This window comes from Bidens hawaiensis, unplaced genomic scaffold (genome assembly GCF_021521415.1).
Source record: "Bidens hawaiensis isolate Kalapana, Puna unplaced genomic scaffold, B.hawaiensis_p1.1 tig00019655_1, whole genome shotgun sequence".
Classification (NCBI taxonomy): domain Eukaryota; kingdom Viridiplantae; phylum Streptophyta; class Magnoliopsida; order Asterales; family Asteraceae; genus Bidens; species Bidens hawaiensis.
Window position 1 is genome coordinate 262,245 of NW_027492979.1, and position 16,538 is coordinate 278,782.

Here is a 16,538-nt window from a genome sequence, read left to right on the forward strand (position 1 = left end):
CAAGGGTCTTGATTCAGCCAGAAGACAATGATGCGGAAAGACGGTTGGACCTTATGCTAACCGAGGAACGCAGAGACTTAGCCGCAGTGCGTGAAGAGAACTACAAGCGACAAATGCAAAAGTACTACAACACGCGGGTAAAACTCTGCAACTTCAATGTAGGAGACTACATACTGCGTAACAACAAGGCTTCGAACCAAGAACGCCCGGGAAAGCTGGCCCCGGTCTGGGAAGGGCCATACATTATCAAAGAAGTCCTGGGAAAGGGCGCATACCGGCTCGAAAGGCTCGATGGCACTCCCATCCCAAGAACATGGAATGGAGCTCAATTACGCAAATGTTATATGTAGATCAATTCCAAACTTGTAAAGAAAATGCCTGGAGCCACTTCTAATGGAAATGATTCTCCTTTCACAATGTGTTGATAGCCTTACCTTTATACTTATGAACTTCCCACACTGATGTGCCGGTATTCACCGCATAAATGGGGGAAGAAGTAAGTCGTTACGTGTGGAAGGCGGCAAAGCCCGCATAAACACAACGCTAGAAATCTCAAGTTTTAAGGAAAACCTACACGCAGGTCAGATGTAAGTAAAGTTTAGCCATCCTTGTAAGTGCAAGTGACGGTCTTACCCGCACAATCACGAACAAGGAAGCAAAACTTCAACCTATCTTCTACCACGTTCAAAGGTTAACTTATTCTGAACACTTAGAAAATTTCAAAGGAAAAGATGAGGAAAACTTCCACGCAGGTCAGATATAAGTAAAGTTAAGCCATCCTACTAAGTGTAAGTGACGGTCATACCCGCACAATCATGAAAGAGGAAGCGAAACAAACTTATAATTTACCACGTTAAAAAGTTAACTTATCTAAGTACTAAAGAAATTGCTAAGTTAGATCAAAACATGCGTAAAATAAACAAGGCAAAGAACTAACACAATCTTTATTCCATCAAATTCAAATATTACAAAGATAGCTATACAAAAGCAAAAATCTACACTAATGGTGGAAAGGGATCTTCAGAATCAAGCTTCAGGACCACTTCCACTTGGACCCGCTCCATCAGTAGAGCGTGGTGGTTCAAGAAAAGCTTTAAGGATAGCTAGCCCATCATCAGCAGCAGCGACTTCGTTCACCTTCTCCACCACCGGATGCGGGAAGGCGGCATACTGGTTCACTGCTTGGTCATAAACAGCTTCAGTATCCACATCATACAAAGGGAAGTTGGAAGGCGGGATGCCTTTCTCAACGAACCCTGGACCAAGCAGGAAGCCGGCCTTTTCCCCATCCTCATGAGAAGCGTTGAGGGCTGCGCTCATAGCATCGTCATAAGACGTCTCTGAGAAGACCCGATGCACAACCTACAAAAAAAAAATACATCAGAACCTTTTCTATTTACAAAGAAAAGCGTAAAGACATGAAAAGCTTACCTGAGACATCGCTTCTCGAAGAAGCCATTCCTTGGCAACCAGAGCTTCTTGGAGGGCGGCTTGAGCTTGGGTACAGGCGCGTTCGGCTTCACTTTTATTAAGGTTGGCAAGCAACACTTCCTTTGCAGCAGCCTCTTCGACGCCCTTTAGCTTCCGCTCAGTGTGGTCAAGCACGCCCCTCTGGTCCAGGATCTCTTGGAGCTTCTTCGCGTCCTCCATCGCCAAGGCATCATGAGCCTGTTGAAGCGCCTCTAATTTAGCTTTAAGTTCCTCATTCTCGAGGCGTAGAGGCTCAGCAACAGCTTCAGCCTTGGTGGCCCTTTCAGTTGCGTTCCTAGCAGTTTCCTTAGCCAGCCGAAGCTGTTCGTTAACAGCTTGGGCAGCCTTGGAACGGGCCTCGAGACGGGCCTGAACCTCAACTTCAAGGGCCTTGAACGCCTTCTCCTTCTCTGCAGCCGCGGCGGAGAGCCTCCTATTCTCCTCCCGGACAGCCCGCGCCTGAGCCACCTCTTGAATGCGAGCTGCTTTTAACTTGTCGTTTTCACGACAAAGCAGCTCGACGCGCGGCTGCATCCGGGCCAGGAGAACCCGAAGCTCATTGGTTAGCCTACCCTCCTGGTAGCTAGCCATGGCTTCCCCCAACGCACCACTGGGAGCTGCGTGACGAGCCCAATCCACGCACTCCACAGGGGTGCGAAGGGTTGTTCCTCGGCGGATGTTCCATCGTGGAACATACACTTCATTGGAATCCGACACTGCAAAAAACAAAAAGCAGTTAGGAAAAGATGATATAAAAAAAATATATAATAATAGGCCAAGAGAACCCTACGCACCTGTAGGGTCAATAACAGGCCGATAGCCGCCAAACCCGTCACCTGAACCCAAGGGAAATCCGTCCAAGAGGTCAGGTAGATGGGAAGGAGGCAGAGGTTGGCGAGAAGCCCCATACATACCTGAAGGATCGGCCGTCGAGGCCGATGACGGAGGAGGCATGGTGAAGTCCGCCGCGGTCGCCGCTGCGGAGTCCGCAGCAAAAGTAACCGCCGGCTCGGTGAAAGATGCGGTAAAAATGGCACTCACAGCCGGCGGTGACGTCATCACAGCTGGAACAGTCGGCTCAATAGAATGAGCAACTGAACCAGCGGAAGCAGGCGCAGCCGCCTGGGTCGTCGCCTCAGGTAGGCTGACCAAGCCTACCGTCACGGGCGGAGGGGTACTCCTCCCCGCTCCACCCTGGAATGCGTCAACATCCACGCCTGCACAAAGAAAAGTATTAAAGATGGAAAACTATGAAGTAAAAAATAAAGTTTGTACTTACGGGTTTTCTTGAGCCTGAAAGTGCGGACAGGCGGGGATGAACCCGATGGAGCCGGCCTCTTTGCGCCGCTCACCGTCGTCATCCGGGGCTCTCCGGAGGTGACAGTCGTCACAGCCTCCGGAGCGGTGGTCTTCTCACCACCGGGGTTCCCCGCCACCTCTTCGCTCTCGGCCTCGGAGTCAGACCGATATCCCGGATCGGCAGTGGAGGCCACCTTCTCCTTCCCCTTCCCGCCGGCAGCCTTCTTCTTCCGCACCAACGGAGGACCATCTGCGGATTCCTCATCAGAACATAAGATTAGAGGAATTCCAGCAGAGGTTTCAACATTGAGGGGTCGAGGGTTGAATAGCGCCTTAACTGGCCGCCTGGCGCTCAGGATCTCGTGGCCTAGCGGGTAGACCTCCACGAACCGATCCGCCGTTTGTTCTAGGATGGGCAACTTGTTCTCGTCTAGAGCGCGAGTACCCATCCGAGCAGGACCGTCAGTTTCCCGCGGATACAGGAGCGACTGCAAGTCGTTCCCCTCTGAAATAAACAGGAAAGAAGTTAGAAGAGATTCTAAATCAACAAAAAGAAACATAGCATACCATAAGGAATAGAGTTCAAACCATATTCGAGGATGATCAGGATCTTTCGCGCATCCGCATCCTTCCACACCCGGCTCATCCCGAGCATCACCATCCCGGACTCCGCAAACCGGTAAACCGGAGATTGGACTCGGGATATCCTCGAGAACCATTCCGCCTCCTGGTAGTTGGAGGCGTGAAGGCTGGGAAGTGCTTGCCCATTTTTGAATTTCATGGCAAGGGGGATGGCACGGGCGGAGATGAAGAAGAACCCCCGCTTCCACGCGCGAAGACTGCGCTCGGTTGCGCAAATCTTCAAACCCTTTATCCGGGTTATCAGGGTATACCACCCCTGGATGCACCTCCAAGAGTAGATGGTCATCAGGCGGTCGACAAAGGGCTCAATGCCTAGAATCCGGCACACCCACTCGAAGTGCCGAATCTTGGCAATCGCCATCGGGTGCACCTCGGTCAGGTGCACACCGTGCCTCTCCAGGACACGGTACACAAACTTTGTCAATGGGAACCTAAGATTCCCATAAACAAAGAATGCAGCATATACCCCGATCTTGCCTCTGGGGGCATCGTACACCGTCTGATGAGGTTCAGGAAACTCAGGCTCGAGAGACTCGAGCATGAACTTCCTGACGACGTACTGATACAGATCGACAGGCAGAGCACACTGGCACTCGCCAGCAGTACTCTTGTCATCGGCTATAGCTTCGACATCATGAGAAGACATGTTGCAGATGAAAGAAAACGATTTCGAGAAAAGGCTCGACTGAAAAGTTGAGTATTCACCGGAAATCGTTCTGAAGATGAAGAGAAAAGTGAAAGTGTGAATTACAAAGAACCCTCTCCCCCTTTATATACTAATCGCAATTAATGCGATGAATTTAATGCGGAGGAGAGAGAAATCGAAGGTGCAATGAAACTATGACACGTGGCAAAAAGCAAGCTGGCAACAGCTGTTGAAAGGACGCATACCATTAATTTCGCGGCCACGCGCCCGAAAAATCGGGCCCACGCACCTGAAAAAGCGTCTGGAATAACCAAGTACTGTCACGTCACCATAACTTCCTGCACATCCTGACACAGTCAGAAGAAACCGTCGCACGACGTTTCAGAGGTTTGGACTGTTCTTATCCTTTCACCAACTCTTCGAATTTCAAAAAAAAAAAAAAAAAATTCAAAAAGATTCAAAAGTAAGCGGGAAAATACCCCTTACCTTGGCAACCAAGTAACCATAAGACGGGTGCGGGTACAGTGTCAAGGCAAAACCCTTCACATACTTAGCACCCGCAGGGAATTGACGCCAGGAATACCTTGGAAGTAAAGTAACCGTAAGACGAGTGCGGGTACAGTGTCAAGGCAAAACCCTTCACATACTTTAACACTGCAGGGAATTCAAACCAAGAAGGATCTTCTGGGCCATGCTTGCGAAAATGGGAATAACATCCCTGCATGACGGGAACGTCGAGAACTATATTGTTTGAAACTCCATGATGGGATTGGTGGTTTTAGCATAATTGATCAATATGTTGAAAACTACCAAAACCCCATGGAGAATCCACACAAGTGGGACTCAACGCTCCTGACTTGCGAGGAGGTTACAAACCTACCCGCTTCATACCCAAAGATCAAGCAGAAAAGTCGGGAATTTCTGCGTGACATCAGGAAAACCACGGGAAGAATCACCACGGAAAACCTAAAAACTAAACCCTTTTCAAAACCCCTTGCTAAGTCCAACAGTTCACCTTACTTATTAATAATTCATGAGAAGAACATTGGACTGGGGGGACTTGAAGAGGTAGGTCCCAGTAGAGCCCAGTTGGACCCGCAAGACTCACCTTGAACAGGGACGTCTGCGCAACGACCAACTGCTCCCGCAGGACCCACCATGCTCAGAGAAAACCTTACGCGCAGTACGCCAGCTGTACCCGCAGGGAAAGCCTCCCAATGGTGAAGTACCCTGCCTGTTCCCGCAGTTGCGGATACAAGCCATCAGGGAAGGCTACCCGCACTAACAGCAAGGCTACACGCACAAGGCATTAACTACTTCAGTAGTCACATGAAGGAATGAGCAAGGCGGGAATACTCCCGCCTAAATGAGCCAGTCCGTATGCTTCTGGAAGATCTTTCTTACTATACCTACTAAGGTATGGGCATAACAGACGATTTGACCAGAACAGCCCATGAACCAATCACAGGGTGACAGCTCACCGACAACAGTACGAGGAGGAGCACCCTCTAGTACTGTTTGTCACTATTAGCCGCTGCCTACTCACCAACCCTTACGATGGGACGTGCGCAGCCTACAGTTGGTGGAACAGTGCGTAGCCGTCAGTAAAGGAACAGTGTACAGCCGACCTTGTTACTGTCGGCCGTAGCCTATCCACCAACCAGCATGGCCTGTGCGTAGTCCACTGTTGGTGGAACAGGAATACTATTCAGCCGGCTGTACCTTCTAGGAAACCTACCTTCGGCTATAAATACTCCAACACCTTGGAATGGTAAGGACATCATCTGATATCTCATCTTATCTAGCAATCTCTTAATATACACTTATATTCAGAGCAATCTAGTCTGATTCTCACGCCGGAGGGTAGTCACAATGAGGAACCCCCCCCCCCCCTTCTCAGTGACGAGCTTACGGTGTCTGTTTTGCAGGTCATCTGAAGAACAATCTTCTCTGCTGAACCTCATCCTCGTTGGAAACATTACCTAACCCCCAGATTATCTATAATCTGCCCAGGGTTCACTTAGTGTTTCTTCACTCGTGTACTTGTCGAAACAGTCTATGTGTTATTAATTTTCGTAACTTTGTTAGGTCTACCTATAGTTCATAATTCTTTTTATTAATCTAACATCAAGTTCATGACAAAATTTGTTTACCAAGTCACCAAGATCAACTTCCTAATAAAGAATTGTTACAATTTTCTAATGAAAAAAATTGGTCTTGAACTCTTGATCCAAGTATCAAAGGAGTAGTGTTTTAGAAGTACCCGACGACTTTCTTTAGGTATGGTCGCTGTTTAAAGTCTTGTTCGTAACAAAATATCGTTCGTGAAACAAGGTTTCATCACAGTGAGCCTTTGAGCCAGTGAGTTTTCCCTAAAATTAATGGCGGCCGAAAACACCGGTAGGGGTGCAAACAAACCGAGCCCGAGCTAGACTAGGCTCGAGCTCGGCTCGCTTCAAGCTCTTTTTCTAAAGCTCAAACTTGGTTGATGAGTTGTTTTTTCAAGCTTAGGCTCGGCTCGGCTCGGCTCGGCTCGTGCTTAATTTGTTTGTTACGTATTAACTAATTTATATACATATTTTTAATAATTTATATGTTTTGAGAAAAACTTTAAATGAGCATAAGCTCGGCTCGAGCTCGGTTGTGAAGTGCTAACTTAATACATAAAAGTCTAAAAAAGATAAAAATTAAAAACACGCAAGTCTCATTAAAGCTTAACAAACATAAACGAGTTTCTCATACAGACTCGAGCTCGATAACTACACAAGCTTTATTTGAGACTAATCATGAACGTGAATGACATTTTTCCAATTAATTTACCCGTTGGCCGTACTTTATTGGTAGTTCACAAAAAGATCTAGACCCAAGTAAAGTATATTTTAAATCGATTTCTTTAGTAAATAAAAAAATATTACAAGAAAACAGCCGTCTAAATTCTAATTTATAAATGATCTCGTTTCCATTAAAAAGTAATAATATTAATCTTCCCCCAACACAACACAACAAAACAAAACAGTAACATAACATGAAGATTCAAAGAAAATAAATAAATAATAATAATACAAATCAAATCAATAAAACAGACCACTTTGTTCTTCTCTCCACTTCTTCTGTTACTTTTGTGGATGCTTTCACTCTTATCAATCAACAGATTCCAACAAGGTGATTCCTCTACTTTCTTTATGGGTTTTCGTTAATTCGAAATGGGTATTTGTTCATTTCTCTTAATTTGTTATGATTTGATCGGAAACTGTTAAAATCTGATACATTTGTTTCTGGGTTTCTTGTGCTCTGATTTCCAAGATTCAATTTTTTTTACCCCAAATTTCGAAAATTGGTAAATCAGTTATGTGAATGTTGAGATTCTATGACATGGGTTTGATTTGATTTAGTTTAATGTTTCAGTTTTCGATCTGTACGCTAATCTTTTACAGTTTTACTAGGTTTCTTGAATTTAGAATATGTTTTAAGGAGTTAGATGTGAAGTAGGTTTAAATTTGGGTCTGATCTCATATGGTTATTACTTATTATGATAGCAAGTTTTAATTTTTACTTTCATTTTAGTTGAAATTACTTAATAAATACTTAATAAACGTGGTAAATGAACTAACTTTCTTGATCTTTTTCATTCGACAGAGTTTAGTCGGTGTAGCGAGATCGATATATGAAGATCTTGTGAGAATTACGCGCGGTTGAGTTGTAATATAATTTAGGTTTTGAGAAGGGGGGAGTTAGATCATGATAAAGTTGAAAGAACTTAAATTTTTTCATACCGAAAAAAGATGGGCATTTCCTCTTGCAATAACTTCAATCATATGTTTATTCCTTTTAGCAACTTGTTTCAATATGGGCCTTCTTTCTCCTTTGTACAAATTCATTTCTTTTTTCCCATTATTCAACATGCGTGTCGCCTCAAACCAATCAATTCCGCATTTTGCTGAAGAAAAAATCAATTTTGATTCGAATCCTACTTCACAATCGCGCCCCTCGGTTCCTCGTTTTGCGTATTTAATTTCTGGATCAAAAGGGGACTTGAATAAGCTTTGGAGGACGCTTAGAGCGTTATATCATCCGTGGAATTATTATGTTGTCCATCTTGATCTTGAATCGGAAGTTGAGGAACGAATGGAGCTTGCATCGCGAGTTGAAAAAGATCCCATGTTTGTTGAAGTTGGCAATGTTTTTATGATCACGAAAGCGAATATGGTGACGTATAGAGGGCCCACAATGGTGTCGAATACGCTTCACGCGTGTGCTATTCTTTTAAAGAGGAATAAAGACTGGGACTGGTTTATTAATCTTAGTGCTTCTGATTATCCTCTAGTGACTCAAGATGGTAAGTTCTTTGCTATTCATGGTATAATACGAGTTATTCAATTAACGGTTTTGGATTAAATGCTGTGTTTAGACATTAGATTGTGATATTTTTTTTCTATATTGCTCATTTATACATAGTTTAGTGTTTCTATGATAAAAAGTTGTTATAAAGGGGGGCAATTTTCAACCCATTTAGAAAACTAGCTTAATAGGAAACGTGTCAAACGGGTTGAAAATTGTCCATAATGTATTTTAAAGCAAAAAAGCTACTAAATCATGTTATTCAGATAATTGATTTATACTGCGATATATAACTCTTGTAATAATGTTTTACAAACTTATTATATACTACAAAATCAATCGGTATTGAACAAAAAGTGTTTTTGGTCAACCCAAAATTACCCATTTTGACCCAAATCCATTACACAATCCACCCATTTGCTACCGCTAATCTTTTAAAGCGATAGCCTCCTAAAGCATAGTGTTCTTTTTTATCATTTTTGCTAGAACAATGCTCTATTTGCAACTAAATGTCAATATTTCACAAATGATGTTAAATCAAGTACTTGAACAAAACTGATTGAATCCTTTAATGTTTTTCCAGATCTTCTTTCAACATTTCGTAATCTAAATCGCGACTGGAATTTCATTGAGCACACAAGTCAACTGGGATGGAAGGAGTAAGCAATTTCAACCCCTTTATGTGAAATGGGTCGGTTTGGGCTTATTTTCATGCTAAAATGGTCAGATGGCTGAAATATCAAAATACCAATAAAAAGGAAAAATGATTTACTAAAAAGATTGGATCTTTACTGTTAGTGTTACAATAGTTTTATGATCATATTTGATGTATTAATAATCTGTAGAACAAACAAAAATGTTTGTGGGTCAACCAAATCTCACCAAACCCGTTCTGACCCATGATCCGATCCCTCCCGTTTTGCCACCTACTTGGATTTAATCTACGTGTATTATATGCAGGGATCAAAGAGCAATGCCATTAATGATCGACCCTGGGCTATACCAGAATAAAAAATCTGATATATTTTGGGTGCAACCAAACAGACCTTTGCCAACAGCATTTAAATTGTTTACAGGTAAGTTTTGGCTTTCACCCCAATCTTTAATGCCATGCATTTTTATATAAATATTTCAACATTTTCATGTTTAAATTGTTTACCGATAAGTTGGATCAAAATCAGCAGTTTTTAGGTAAATGCAAAAAGAACATGAGATTTTGTAAGAATGAGTGATATTTGCAAACATTGTGGAAACTTTTAAGGGCAACTTGTATGAAAGGTATTCTTCTAAGTTCGTTTCCACTCTCCGCAAAAAGGTCAACATGGTCAATTACTGAGACGTTAGCTGCCACATCATCATTATGACTAATAACTGTGTTAGATTACCTTAACAATTCAACCTTTTTAAAAGTTCACGCATTTTTGTAAGTGAAATAAAGTATGTTACCTAAAGTAGAAATTGATTCAAGTCTAAACGCAAATAGGCTTGTAAACGAACCGCACAAACATGAACAGAATATGCTCGCGGTTCTTGGTTTAACTTAAACGAACACAAATAATTAAACCAACATGGTTTTCTGATTCATGTTCGGTCATTAACAAAATGAACGTGTTCGTGTTCGTTTATGCTAGTTCATTAGAAGTATAAACGAACGGTTCACAAACGTAAATGAACGAATATGACTGAACCAAAACAAGTTAAAAGTAATGTGAAAACAATGTGTTGAGCCTAAAAAGTTAACAATATAAACCTACAGTTCGCTGAACTTTCGGTTTGTTTGCAAGCCTAATCACAAACCACCATATTTGTCGGTTTTTATTTAAAAAATAGTTCATCTTTCCAAGTCTAAACACACGCCCAATGTAATATTTACAACTTCTTTGTACAACTACTTAAAAAGAAATTAAAAAGAATGTCTTTTTTTTGCAGGATCTGCTTGGATGGTATTATCTCGATCGTTTGTAGAATATTGCGTATGGGGTTGGGATAATTTACCAAGAACACTACTCATGTACTACACAAACTTTGTCTCTTCACCCGAAGGTTACTTTCAAACGGTTATATGCAACGTGCCCGAGTTCATTCCAACTGTGGTTAACCATGACATGCACTTTATTTCTTGGGACAACCCGCCAAAGCAGCATCCGCATGTGCTCAACATTAACGACACTACTAAAATGATAAAAAGCGGGGCTGCATTTGCCCGTAAGTTCAACCAAGATACAACGGTTTTAGATAGAATTGATAGCGAGTTATTACACCGGGTCAATGGGAGTTTTACACCGGGCGGATGGTGCAAAGGTAGCCCAACATGTTCTAAGGTCGGGAAGCCCACACGGGTTAAGCCTGGACCGGGAGCTAAAAGGCTTAGAAGACTTGTAAACAAGTTGATTCAATCAGCTAAAAGTGGAAATCAGTGTCGATAGGTTATATTCTTTATTTTTGAGGAGTATTTGTAAGAGACCAGAAGTTAGTTTTGGTCATATGTTATAGCAGTTTTGTATTATCTGAATATATGTTATATATATAAAGTGAGTTATGTGCCTGTTTCTCTTGTTAAATTATGGCATTTACTTGGCTTATGTTATAGTTCAGCATGTAGCCCATTGGGTCTTAGGGTTTAGCTTAGTGTTATCTGAGCGTATGTTGTAGCATTTTTGTATTACCAGACTATATATTACATATATAAACAATTATTATCTGTATTTCTTCTAGTGTTTGATTATGTCATGGTTCAATATGTAGCCCACTAAGCCATAGTGCTGTTCCCTCTATATATTATGTTCATTTCAAAACCAAGAATGAATATAGATTTTAATATGTTTAGAATTTATTTTTTAAAGATACAGTATTGACAGTCTTTTGTTTAAATGCGCATATACATATGTCATTTTTAAAAGTTTATAGATTTTAATATGTTTAGAATTTATATTTTGAAAATGCGGTATTGACATAATTCACATAAGCATATAAAGTTTGAGAGAGAATAAAATCAAAGAAAGAGCGGAGTGAAATGAACCATTTTCTAATTTTACTATTTTTAATGAAGCGTATGCACACGTGTTATGCGATTCTCAACTTAATATTGATTATGAAATAAATACAATGCACCCAATATTGTAAATGCACGCGAAATAAACAACTATTCAAAATCTGATTAGTCCTCCATTTTACCTTTTTCTTGACTAATTCAAAACGGGATAACCTGGACAAGTTTTGAGCTATATTTAAATTGTCCAAACCCAACCCGTTTGACCTGACTTATTTCTTAAACTAGTGTTGACTGATACCTAATAAGTCGAAAATATTGGTACAATAGTTATATTTGTTAGCAAATGAAATAAATTTGAATAAAAAAAAAGAGATTACAAAATATACAATAACAAAATGTCAAATCTATCCAAAGTTCATTTTTCAACTAAATATATTTGCAGTACAAGTTGTGATGATGTTTAACATCTTCTAAAATGAACAAAAAGTTGTCTCTATAAAAGATTCTGCATTGAAGACAATGACTATCAAGGTTTATGTTTGTTGAGTGTTTACCTCCTAAACCATCTCCAGAAGTTTAATATCTCCCATGGAATTTGCAGCAACCAAAGTAGAAGATTGGTTTCGCCAACACACGGATGACACAAATTGCTCGGTGTCATCCATTTCATAACCTGAAATCGGATCTACGGTGTTGAATTTGTGTGACAAAGTCGGCATAGGGAAAGCTTTGTGGTAGATGAAAACCTGAATCATATTAAATTCTAACTTGATCAAAGACCTGGCGAAAATAATATACAGAAATGTACAAGATCATGTGTTTTCTGAAATACCTCGTTTGTTTCTGAACCAGTGGCTATGTAACCGTCGGATACAGATAAACCGACAAAATTCTGCAGAAAATTACAAAACAAGACTTAAAAACAAAAAAACGAATACACAGTCAACAATCAAGAAAAATAAGAACTCAAGAAGACATTTACCTTAACATTAGAGTGGCCTGTAAACGACTGAACCAGACAGTCAACAACATGGGACGAGCACTCAGACAAATCCCAAAGCTTCAAAGTGTTATCAGTAGACGAAGACACAAGCTTCGTCGAGTCTACAAACTTCACATAACTAACAGTTTTCTCGTGCCCAACAAACACGCAAACGGGCCTGCTCGGATTCCTAAGATCATAATAATATATTCTATGATCTGCTGACCCGAAGGCAAGCGAGTTACCAGAATCCACAGGGAACTGAACCGAACAGACATTTGCTTTTGTCCTAATGGTCCAACACTCACTCCCTGCATAAAAAATACAAAATAAGAAATATGTAATATACAACTAGATATTATCAGTATTTGCACTTTGGCGTTATTATTTAACCGATATAGAATTGCCTGATTGATAATCCGATTAATAGAATTGCCTGATTGATATTCCAGAGTTTAACTGAACCATCATCGCTTCTGCTTGCTAGCAATGTGGGATCTGCTGATGAGAAATCCACTGACCATGCACGTCTTTCGTGTTCTCTCATTTCCATGTATACTTCACTTCGTGTAACATCCCATACCTGAAAAATTTAATATTATACATGGTTAATGTCCCTGTGGTTTGACTCAAATAACCCTTTTAGTCCATCAGTTGAGATTTTATTTTTTAGTCCAATAGTTTCATTTTTGTATCGTTTAGTCTAGCCTGCTAACCCCATCCAAATTTTTTTGTTAAAAGACCAAAATACCCTTGGACTATTTATGTTAGTCAATATAATAAAATCTTTGGCACACAACATTTTGTTACCTTAAGTGGGCCCCAAAGATTTATTATTTAGACTAACACAAATAGTCCAAGGGTATTTTGGTCTTTTAACAAAAAGTTAACAAAAAAGTTTGGATGGGGTTAGTCAGCTAGACTTCAATTGATACAAAAATGAAACTTGAACTAAAAAAGTCATCTTAGAACTAATGGACTAAAGGGTTATTTGAGTCAAACAAAAGTGATTACAAGTCTATAATCGTATTTGACTCTATATAAATTAAATACAGAAACTTAAAGATTTGAAGTTGGTTGATTTACCTGTACTACACCATCAAAATTACTTGAAGCAATCTGACCTTTAATATAACTATTCCAACATATACTACTAAGCTTTGACCCGCTTGACATTTCAACAACAGGATAATGAAGGTCATGATTCCCGTTCAAGATTGAATCAAATTCAAAAACTTTAATCTTCTTGTTTACACCAGCAGTTGCAAAAAACTCTCCATCATGGTCAAAACTCAGAGAACACACAAGATTCAAAGAACTCAAAAGATCAGCTTGTTTCAAATCTGCTTTGACTTTCAGTTGACTAAAAGACAGATACTTAGATAACCCATCCAAAAACGAGTTTATCCATCTACTTTGTCTACTTGCAAACTGATCTTTTGATGAAATATCATTAACCGATTCTTTACTACTAATCGGTCTAAACGCTCTTTGTCTAGTCAAAAAGTAAGCAGATTCTAGCTTCCTAAAGTTCCTCATTAATCTTGAACTTTTAGAGCTTGAATTTCCCTCGCTTTGATTAACATTAGTGCTTAATTTAATGCGTTTTCGGAGACCAGGTGTGGAAGAATCATCAGGGGAATCTTGATCTCCAAGATTCATATTTGATTCTTGTTTTTGGCTGTTTAATGATTGCAGTTTCATAACTTCTTCCAAATCAGAATTCACAGCAGAAACAATACCGCGCAAATTATCTGCAGCTTCTTGTTTTCGTTGTTGCATTATTAAAAGAAATTCTAGCAACAAATCTTGATTGTCGGACTTTTCTTTAAGGTCGATCGCAGCCACTCGTTCATCTAATTTGTCTTTAGGCTCAGTAAGAAACTCACTTTGCAACACTTCACTGATAATGACACATAAATATATCTTTTTAGCATAAAAGACATGGTTTTTGTTAACTAGGGATAATGCTAATGGAGGCTGCTTAAAAAAACAAAAAGTTTGAATTTTTATGGATCTTATTATAATTGAGCCTCACATAAAACTTATGCACTAGTTCTTTAGTCTCCATATGCATAATCAATAATAACGATCACGTAAGTTGAATAAAGAGAACTCACTCTATTTTCGGTCTACTGGCGGGCTCGGGATGCAATATCCACAAACAAAATAATGCAACTTTTGGCCATTTTAATAGTAACGAAGGAGGAAAAACACGATGTCTCAAGCTAGACATTGTTGCATTCTTTTCTTCTGCTGTGTTACACATGCAATACAACTGTTGACACAAATAATATAAATAATAATACTTTCAGTCAGGTTACAGTGTTACAAACATGGGTCCCTACGGTTGGATCAAAGTCACGTCTTTGAGGTCTAAGGCTAACCTTCGTTAAATTTTCAGTTGAATTTAGTCATTTAGGTAAAAAGACCAGAATACCCTTCTATAAGAAGATAGGGATTAGAAGTTTTTATATCATTTATTTGTATTAAGTAAACTGTAAACTACATAAATGGTCCATCTACTTTAGAGTTTTGACAATTCTTTTATTAATTTTTGTTACACAACGGTATGATCGTCGTTTTACATGAATTTTAACAGAAATTAATGAAAGTTAGAAACTTGTTACGAAATCAAAACCACAGATTCCAACAAAAAAACATGTCTGGCACTTCACCAAATGTATATCTTTTCAAGATTTTTGAAGAATCTTTTGTCATCAGGCGTGCTTTTTTTTTGACAAAATTGGTATTAATGATATAAATTACAAGAAATTGAATACATGATCCTATAATACCTCAAAGAGAAGGACCCCGAGTCGATAAACATCAGAAGCAAAAGAACCTTGCAAGCCTGCAGCCTCCTCGGGGCTCGTGTACCACTCGGTTTCCATTTCTAATATATGTTTCATTGGGAACCATTGTTTCTTTTCTGTGTGTTCACTGCAACTCGCCTCTAAATTCTCCAAAGTAGATTGCATCCATGTGTTCTCTGATACCGTGTGACCAAGACTCCCAAGATTCTGGCCCTTAAAACCAGTTTTCTCATGAGGTTCAGAATCAGAATCAGAATCTGAGCAAGATGCAGATTCTATAAACGACACACGGTTTAAAGACGACATTACAAAGCAAGAGGGCCGGATATTGTGAACTACAATTCCTTGTGAATGTGCCAACTTTACAATTTCCACTATTTGCATATATATATATGCAAGCATTCTAAGGAATTAACGATTCGTTTTCTGTCATCTGCCCATTGCCTCAAGCTAATATCTTTCTGTTCTACTGGCCGAATAACTGCACCGCCGTCTTCATGGAAGTAACCGAACTGAGCCCTGACTCGGTTCAACTGAGTCAACACGGTCTTATCTTGTCCTTCTCTGTCTGCTATAATCCCAAAATCATGATCTGATCTAGGGTTTCTGTTTGAAGCTTCTGAAGAATTTATCCCTCTAGAATTACCAGAAACTTGATAACCAAATTCAGATGAATTCTCCATTTTCATCCACAAATTGCATCATAAACCATCCAAACATCCATCATGAAAAAAGTTTTGAACTTCACTCAATTTTAGCATATTTTTTGCCCTGAAAACATTTATGTATAAAAAATCTTTAATATCATACAGAACAACATGACCATATTCATCTACAAATATCTTCAAATACAACCTTCAAAACATCCATCATGAAAAAAGTTTTAAACTTTACTTAATTTTAACATCATTTTTCTCTGAAACATTTGTATCTAGAAAATCTTTAATATCAAACATAACAACATAATATGATCATAATTCCTAAAAAATCTATAAACTAATTGCAGAAACATGAAAAAGTTTTGAACTTTACTCAATTTTAGCAACTTTTAATATCATGATATGAATCCAATTTATAAACTAGTTACAGAAATATAGTAATAGTAGTACCAGTAATAATCACCATGAAAGAAAAGAAGCTTGAGGTTTCTTGAGCTTGTGCAAACAAGAACCACAAAGCACAAACCTTTTTTTCTTGGGCTTTTGATACCATAAAAAGGTTTTTTTAATTTATTTATTAAATTACCATAAAAAGGAAAAAACAAACAGAATCTCCTATGGAAAATCTCTAGCCTCTTAAAAAGGGTATTGTTTTTTCTTGAGAAGGAATTAAAAAATATATATATATATATAT

At 39.5% G+C, this 16,538-nt stretch overlaps 1 protein-coding gene and 1 pseudogene across 2 annotated transcripts; one reads left to right on the forward strand and one right to left on the reverse strand.

Annotated features, from left to right (window-relative positions):
• The first annotated feature begins 6,948 nt into the window (after positions 1–6,948).
• On the forward strand, positions 6,949–11,045 carry LOC143558771 (beta-glucuronosyltransferase GlcAT14A-like). Its single transcript, XM_077047539.1, has 5 exons — positions 6,949–7,219; positions 7,694–8,393; positions 8,979–9,054; positions 9,356–9,471; positions 10,325–11,045. Exons 2-5 carry the CDS (start codon positions 7,796–7,798, stop codon positions 10,819–10,821), a joined length of 1,287 nt encoding a protein of 428 aa, XP_076903654.1. The 5' UTR covers positions 6,949–7,219; positions 7,694–7,795; the 3' UTR covers positions 10,822–11,045.
• Positions 11,046–11,412: 367 nt separating this feature from the next.
• Positions 11,413–15,934, reverse strand: LOC143558772 (protein SPA1-RELATED 4-like; annotated as a pseudogene). Its single transcript, XR_013139802.1, has 7 exons — positions 15,168–15,934; positions 14,490–14,647; positions 13,456–14,272; positions 12,763–12,952; positions 12,370–12,680; positions 12,220–12,279; positions 11,413–12,133 (listed from the first exon to the last, which is right to left on the reverse strand). The product of XR_013139802.1 is annotated as a protein SPA1-RELATED 4-like (transcript).
• Between the last annotated feature and the right edge of the window lie 604 nt (positions 15,935–16,538).